The sequence below is a fragment of the Maniola jurtina genome, chromosome 5 (genome assembly GCF_905333055.1).
Source record: "Maniola jurtina chromosome 5, ilManJurt1.1, whole genome shotgun sequence".
Lineage (NCBI taxonomy): Eukaryota > Metazoa > Arthropoda > Insecta > Lepidoptera > Nymphalidae > Maniola > Maniola jurtina.
The window spans coordinates 2,102,691-2,111,639 of NC_060033.1; the positions used below are offsets into that span (position 1 = coordinate 2,102,691).

Consider the following 8,949-nt stretch of genomic DNA (forward strand, 5'->3'; position numbering starts at 1 on the left):
CGCCTACATTTACTTATACCTACTTCTTGGAATATCTTTGCTTAGCAACGATCTCAATTGGAATATCTTTTTAGATCAATCCAAAATGGCTGGCGATCTCTTTATTTTATTAGGGTTCCGTTCCTCAAAACCTCAGAATCGAACCCGGGACATCCCACTTATAAGAACACAGCGCTCACCACTCGCCACAGCACGCCATACCCCCCATTATAGTAAGTGCAGCGACCGATTTATTGAGCTGTTAAAACGAGCATTTTCATTTACTGTAGTGGATTGACCAAATTGGAGTGCGCCGTGCATGCCACTCATTAAATAGGGTACTTACTTTGTTTCCCAATCAAACATTTCTACCAAATGTTTTAGTGCCTATAGATATAAGTACTTACTCTAATAACCGTCGAGTAGCTTCGGTCACATCGCAAATAAGAATGCCAAAAATATTGAGAAAACTTATTAATTTGTGACTGACTATTGAAAAATTTATTAATTTGTAAATGACGACCTCCCTGGCCCAGTAGTAAGTGCTGTGGTCTTATTAGTGGGAGATCTACGGTTCGATTCTCGGCAGGGGTTTGGAATTTTATAATTTCTAAATCTCTGGTCGGGTCTGGTGGGAGGCTTCGGCCGTGGCTAGTTACCATCCTACCAGAAAAGCTGTGCCGCCAAGCGATTTAGCGTTCCGGTACGATGCCGTGTAGAAACCAAAGGGGTATAGGTAAAACTATTATTCCCCTTCCATCTTAGACTGCACCATCACTTACCACCAGGTGAGATTGCAGTCAAGGGCTAACTTGTATCTGAATAAAAAAACCTTAAGTCCGCATTTCACTCCAAGCATTAACTTTCTACATTGCCCGCTGAGTGACTCTGAATTTTCTTAAGAGGGCCCATACTTAGCGACTATTATCTCATTTGCAGAACTAGTGTGAAGATATGAACCTAAAGGGTATGATAGCCTTATTTGAACTCAGAGCGTAGAGCTATAAATACTAATCCGTCAATATCGTGTTCTATCTCCTAACAATGTTACCCGAGCAACAGTTGGATCGATATATTCTAACCATTTCACAGTGGAGCCGAGGCGATCCTGACACCTGACAGTAACTGATTGATACACGATCGGCGCCGCAGAGTTTATGGCGATGGTCAAGACGAATAGAGGTGACCCCAAACCGAAGCCCGTGTACTTCGGACATCCCAATCCGTTCTGGAGGGTAGGTAAAATGTGTTAATTCTCTTTTTAGAGGTCCGTACCCGAATGATGCCAACGGGACTATATAACTAAGCCTCCGCTGCCCATCCGACTCGTCTGTCTGTCAGAGGGCTTGTATATCACGTTAAACCCTAATACTCGTAGGTAGAGGTTGAAATTTTTACCGGAATTTTGTCTATTGCCGCTATAACAACGAATAATAAAAAATTTCAAAATGGCTGCCATGAAAATTAAATAAAAGTGTTATTTCTTGTAAGATGTTACGGAACCCTTTGTAGCCGAGTCCGACTCGCACTTGACCGATTTTTTCTGTGTCAAGCAGTCTCCTGTCATGTCATCGTGATCAACTCATCGCCGGTCCACTACTGAGAACAAGTCTCCTCTCAGAATGAAAAAGGTTAAGGCCGTAGTGTGGATTGGCCACAGACTTCAATAATTCACACACCTTTGAGACGATTATGGAGGACTCTCAGGCGTACAGGTTTTCTCACGATGTTTTCCTTCACAAAACTAAAACGCACATAACTCCGAAAATCCTGAAGTGTGTGCCCTAAATCGAACGCCTGACCTTCTGAAAAGAAGGCCAACAATGACCTTTTTTATGAAACCCTGAGAATCGATAGATATGACTGGGATCGATCGATCGATTTAAAACTTAGTAAGCTGAAAGCTGTGATATCCGAATCTAATTAAAGTTAAAGATTCTTTTCCATTTTAGATGAGACAACAATGCGATAATATGGAAACTCTGATAAACGTTGAGGAAATGAAGAAAACTGTGGATATAGTCGACTATGATACAGTACATTTACAGAAGTAAGTTCATATTTAAAATTATATCAAGAGCCTGCCGACATTGACTTATCAGGCTTCATCACCATCATCATTATCATCATCATCATCAGCATCATCAACCGATAGACGTCCACTGTTGGACAATAGGTCTCTTGTAGCCTGCCTTAGCTTTGAAAGCTTGTAGCCTGCATCTTTGAAATTCTTGTACTATGTGGCCTGCTCGAAGCTATACCGGTTGATTTGGTTCTCCTACTAATCAGGCTTAGTTATACTTAGGTATTTTCAGAGCAAGTAACAAAGCAAGCATAATAAACTCAGAAAAGTCAATATGTTTTTTTTTATTTGATTACCAGTTAGCCCCTTATATACTCTACATCGGTTTCTATATGGCATTGTACCGGAACGCTTGGCAGTACCTACAGATTTGGAGGTAGTAACTAACTACGGGCGGAATCTTCCTCCAGACCAGACCAGAGAAAATTTAGAAATACCTAATAAAGAATTCTCAAATTACCCCTGCCGGCAATCGAACCCGGGATCACCCAGATATAAGTACTCTGTACTACGCCCGAAAGGTCGTCAATCATCTTAATTGCCTAGAATTTGCATCAAGCCTATGAGTTAAAAATAATAAACAGTCAAATATTGTATACTATCTTTCCAGAGCCATAATCAACAGAGCTGGTGAAAAAGTAAGAATGTTGTTAAATGAAGAAGAAATTAAACTATGACACAGAAAGAAAAAACTTAAACTTCTCTTGGAAAAAGAAGAAGCAGAACTTATAAGAGAGCTGGAAACTAAGCAAGTTATGGCTGAATGTGGTTATTGTAAGGAAAGGGAAAGCAAAATAGAGAAATACGAAGAAGAGATTGAAAAAGATAAAGAGCGTGAGTGTTTGAAAGCTCTTGAAAGAGAGAAAATGTAAGTAGACAAAGGCAAAGCAATAATGATTTCTAAGTTTCTGAGTAAATAAAACACTTTATTAGTGTTGGTGAAAAGTGTTAATTTTAGTGTTAGGCATGACATTAGTTCATTTTCAAAGCCGAGTATTCGTTACATTCTTCCTTGGCTTTTTAACCCCCGACCCAAAAAGAGGGGTGTTATAAGTTTGACGTGTATATCTATGTATCTGTGTACTGTCTATGGCATCGTAGCTCCTAAACTAATGAACCGATTTTGATTTAGATTTTTTTGTTTGAAAGGTGGCTTGATCGAGAGTGTTCTTAGCTATAATCCAAGAAAATCGGTTCAGCCTTTTGAAAATTATCAGCTCTTTTCTAGTTACTGTAATTTTCACTTGTCGGGGGTGTTATAAATTTTTAATTTACACTTGTTACAAAAAGAGGACTTCGTAGAAGTGTACGTGTATTTTGTAAGTACGTAAATTATAATAATATTTCTTATTGTTAGAGCGAATGGCATGAGATGCACAAAGAAAGATGAGATCGACTTGCGGAGGATGCAAAAGATGCAAATGCATGAAAAGAAGTTAATAGAACAAAACCAGGCGGAGGTCGATGAGTTGTGGCACCGGGTTCTTGTAAACGATGTTAAAATGAAGGTTAGTTTGCGATTAACCTAAGCTATTTTAGTTTAAACAATCTTATTGTACAAAGCTTAGACATTAATTGTAATGTTAATCTAAACTTAGGCACAGATAGCTGCAAAATGAAATCAATCAATAAACAAAGACCTTAAATTACAAAAAATGTTTTGAATAAGAATAAGAATAAGAAGTGTTTATTTGCTAGAATATGGTATAATATACGAGTACATTGGTCTTAAATATTATGTGGAATCTCATATTCTGCCAAGCATGGCGTGCAAAAAATAAAAGTAAAATAATAATTAATAAAAGTACCTACAGATCCCACCGATTGCTTCCAATTCATCACCTATTGACTGCATCATCACTTGCTAGCAAGTCTGATTGCAGCCAAGCGCTAATCTATAAATTAAAAAAAAAATGCAATGCTCTAGCATTTTTTTTTAAAGAATATTAGCCATGTTAAATGACTAATATTCCCCTTTCCTCTCCAACTAAGCGTCAGGCTTGTGCTAGGAGTAGGTACGACAATAGTGCAACGGGCGGGGTTTGAACCGTCGACCTTTCGGCTTTCAGTCCACTCCTTTACCGGTTGAGCTAGGTAGGTACCTACATTTACTGTGTTTATTCTGCAACAGGAAGAAAAAGAACGAGCAAAAGCAGAAAGGCTAAAACAAGAAATGCGTGAGCGTCGAATGGCATACGATGAACAAATCGCAAGCGCTAATAGAAAGAGACAAGAAGCACTGCAGAATGAAAGAGCAATAGAAAACAGACGACTGGAAAGAATGAAGAAGAAGATGGAACAGGATTACTATGATGGTATTTTAGAAAATAATCTATACATATAATAAAATTGTAGAAAAGTGGTGTCTGTAATGGATGGAAATATATAAAAAAAAAGTAGCAGGGGTTGTTATTATATCGATGCCGAAACCGAAATTGTAATTAATTTTTTTTTTGTCTGTTTGTCTGTGTGTTTGTGCACGTTTCTATCAGACACGGCTTATTCGATTTAGATACTTTAGATACGGTTTTCACTAATATATTGTAGTAAGCTTCACTTAACATTTAGTGTTTATTTCATGTCAATCGGTTCATAAATAAAAAAGTTATGTCAATTTAAAGAATCACGCTGCCCGAAAAGTCACTATTCCACGCGAACGAAGTCGCGGGCACAGCTAGTGCAAGAATATAACTTTTAACCTGACTACTTGAAGCTCAAAGGAGGATTATTTTGTTGGGCCTGTATGTGTGTATGTCCGACCCTATGTTTGCTTGTAACTACTTAACCAGTTTTGATTTATACGTCTTTTACGTCTTGATGGCGCGACTGTCACTGGACAGGTACATAATGCAAAATTCCGGATTTTATGTGCTTTAATGGGTAGGTCATACACACATACGCATAAATAGAGGACAAACACATAACCCTCCTTTTGGGCTCCATCGCAGGCGGGTAAAAATTAAACCATAAAAAATTCTTAGCAATCAAGAGGAAAAAGGATCAACAACTGCTGAACAAACAGAACTTCATAGATGGACATCAGATAAAGTTATCGCGTGTAAATAGTGAAAAGAGACACGAAAGAGAAATGGACCTGAACACAATAAAAGTCGCAATGGAAGAGTTAAGAATGGAGAAACAAAAGAAATTAAATGAAATTGTAAGCAAAATAACCACATTGTAAAATATCATAAGGTTTTTGTGTGAAAATAAATAATTACAAATCTTCTTCTAAATAATATACAAGTATAAATTAAAAATTTATTACACCCCCGACAAGTGAAGGTTACAGTAACTAGAAAAGAGCTGATACTTTCAAACGGCTGAACCGATTTTCTTGAATTATAGCTAAGAACACTTTTGATCAAGCCACCTATCAAACAAAAAAAAACTAAATTAAAATCGGTTCATTCGTTTAGGAGCTAGGATGCCACAGATACACTCGTAAAACTTATAACACCCCTCTTTTTGGGTTGGGGGTTAAAAAGGAAAAGATGACTGACTGACTGATCTATACTATTGACACACCTCAAGCTTTTAATGTTTTAGCAAATGCAAAGGATACAAGAGGATATATTCATAGAGAATTTTAACCGAGAAAGAAGAATAGCAGAAGAATTAGAGGATGAAGCGAGTAGAATAGCATGTGAATGGAAGGAACAAGATGAAAAAGAGAGCGATGAGATTATCAGAAAAACTGAAATGGAAAAACAAAACAATAAATTAGTGAGTACTGACTGATATATGCGAAACTGAGTTTTTAAAAATCTATTTTTATGTTTAAAAGTATGCGTTTTTGATGAGTGTTAATACCTCTAAAATAGGTACCATAATCTATAAGTAGGTATAGTACGCGACAGGTCGAGATGGCAATCGGGTAGGGACGCCCCGCACACCCGATAGCTCGGGATTTGGGTGCCTTTGGTTTCTACACGGCATTGCACCGGAACGTTTATTCGCTTGGCGGCACGACACGGCTTTGACGGTTGACCAACATTGTTAAGAGGGCTCTCTCCGTCACTCGTTTCATACAATCGTAGTTCCAATTTCATTTGAATATTAAGCAACCAAAGTCCATGAAATTTTGCAGGCATATTCTAGAAACTAATATCTATGTCTGTGGTTTTCCAGATTTCTGTTAAAATATTCGGTTTCAAAGTAACGCGGTCTTAAAAATTTTCATACAAATCTTTGAGCCCCTGTAATTTTAAAACTACATATTTTTAGAAAAATCTAAAACACCACAGACACAGATATTAGTTTCTAGAATATGTCTGCAAAATTTCATGGACTTTGGTTGCTTAATATTCAAATGAAATTGGAACTTCGATTGTATGAAACGAGTGACGGAGGAGCCCTGTTAAGTAATTAAATATCAAAAAAACTATGCTAAGTAATTAGAGCATTGGTTTTATTTTTCCTGTAACATTACAGAAAGCAGGTCAAGAATACAAATGGTACTTAGAAAGAAGAAACCACGAACTAGAGACAAAAAAGCATGAAAGAAAAGCAACAATGGATAGAGTGAAAAGGATAGCGTACAGTGAATTGCGCAAAAACCTTGATAGTGCCAATGAGGAACTGAGACGGCAGATCGAATACAGGAATACTTTGACCAATCAGATCAGAGAGAACCAGACGATAATAGTAAGGGAATTTTTACAAATGCTTTTGAAATCATCAAAATAATTTAGTGCCAGGGATGTTTTTTTCATTCCATTACAAGTTTGCCCTGGACTGCGATCTCATCTGGTGGTAAGTGATGATGCAATCGAAAGTGGAACGGGAAGTTGGAAGAGATATGGCACTTATTTTATTAAACCCATACTGTAAGGGATATGGGCTCCTATGGCAGTTTCATTAAACCCATAGTCCATACTTTTGATCGGTTTCTACCCGGCATCGTACCGGAACGTTACGTAGGGTGGACTAGCCACGGTCATACCAGACCAGACCAGACAAATTATTTTCCAAATTAACCCTGCCGTGAATGGAATCCAGGACGTCCCACTTTATAACATCACAGCGCTCACTACTGCGCCAGACAGACACTCAAGAAGAAAATTAATTAAAAGCTTAACTTAACAATAAACAAAATGTTGTTTTCAGGAGCTGGAATTAAACGGAATGGAAAGAAAACAGCGACCGTTCACAAAGAAGGCGATAATGTTCAAAGAGGCTATGCAAGATAAAGTCGGCCTATTATCTACAAGGTATGAAAAACCCCCGGCCAAGTGCGAGTCAGACCCGCGCACTGAGGGTTCCGTACTCGGATATTTTTTCCAACATTATGCAGGATAAATAAAAAACTATTTTGCATAAAAATAAATAAAAATTTGTTTAAGAATGTACAGGTAAAGCCCTTTCATATGATAGCTCACTTGGTAGTTATCTTACTTTGAAAATTGAAATACATTTCTTTTTTTTTAAATGATGTAACCACAAATTCGTGTTTTTCAGATTTATTCTTGTACTTGTGCTATAAAACCTACCTACATACCTTTCATGATTCTAGGTCCCCTATAGATTTCTTCACAGACGGACAGACAGAGAACAAAGTGATCCTATAAGGGTTCCGTTTTTCCTTTTGAGGTACGGAACCCTAAGAAAGTATAGTTCGCGACAGGTCGACATGGCAATCCGGGTATGAGGTTGGGGGACGCTCCGAAAACCCGCACAGCGCCTGCGTTATCCCGCACCGGGTTAGCGCAGGGGCTGTGCGGGTGCGCTGAGCATCTCCACCCCGACTGCCACGTCGGCCTACCAGCATTGCCAGACGTCTCGATTTTAGCAGGACGTCGTCGTCCCGATTTTTAGGGTTCTGTACCCACCCGATGGGTGCCTACGGGACCCTAGATTACTAAGCCCCCGCTGTCCGTTCCGTCCGTCTGTCAGCAGGCTGTATCTCATAAATCATACATAGGTAGAGAGTTGAAATTTTCACAGAAATGATGATGACAATAACCGTAGTCATGAACTAGGTACTAAAATTATAAAATAAGCTGCCTAATTTTTCAGTGAGAACCCCGTACATCCGTTCAAAAAGATGATGCAGATACATAAAGCCGACAACAGAATTTCTTCACTGCCGTTTATCAATAAATAAATAATAATTTAATAAATACCTACCTACCTCATTAGTTTACTCTTTCATTTGTGAACCCAACTACTTTAATAGATAAAGTACGTCCATGCCCGATAGTACCTACCTACTGGTACTTGTGTAACATAATAGGTATAGTGCGTTTCAACCAGTTTCAACGAATAGTACCTATGGCGTTATGTTGGCTCTCCTGTCTGTCCAAGTCATTGGCACCATATTTGCATAAGAAGACACAGAATTTGTTTATTTTCATTTGATTTTCCTGAATGAAGGAAATGAAAATCAAATGAAAATAAACAAAATCTGCGTCTTCTCATGCCAATATGGTGCCAATGACCATCCAACAGACAGGGGAGCCAACATAACGCCATAGGTACTATTCGTTGAAACCGAAGGTTGAAACGCACTATACCTATGGTTTTTTACTTTAAGTACTAGTAGTGACATCTCTTGACAATAAGTGGAACTATCAACCTAATTACATGAACGAAAATCGTTTTGATTGTACAACCGATAATTACTTACGAATTCATTGTTATATATAAAAAGTAATCTTGTGTGTATTGCAAACCAATACATATAAAACTAAAAGAAGCCTGATAAACACAAAATAGGCGTCTGTGTAAAATTATGAGTCCGTGTCAATCACTAGGTATCTAATCTAGTGTCTATTAACGAAATCGAAAACGAAAAAATCTTGTGAGCAAAAACCTTGCAAAAACTTACAAAAACCAAACGCTAAGTCACAGTGATTGAATCAGTGTTTCCACTTTAAAGCATTTCA

At 38.0% G+C, this 8,949-nt stretch overlaps 1 protein-coding gene across 1 annotated transcript; it reads left to right on the forward strand.

Moving 5' to 3' along the window:
- Nucleotides 1-2,754: 2,754 nt before the first annotated feature.
- Nucleotides 2,755-8,168, forward strand: LOC123865753 (apical junction molecule-like; the record flags this gene model as incomplete). Its single annotated transcript, XM_045906972.1, has 8 exons — nucleotides 2,755-2,930; nucleotides 3,420-3,570; nucleotides 4,194-4,377; nucleotides 5,044-5,222; nucleotides 5,612-5,788; nucleotides 6,497-6,709; nucleotides 7,172-7,275; nucleotides 8,081-8,168. Coding segments are annotated over 8 exons (1,272 nt in total), but the record flags the coding sequence as incomplete, so codon positions are not given.
- Nucleotides 8,169-8,949: the final 781 nt, after the last annotated feature.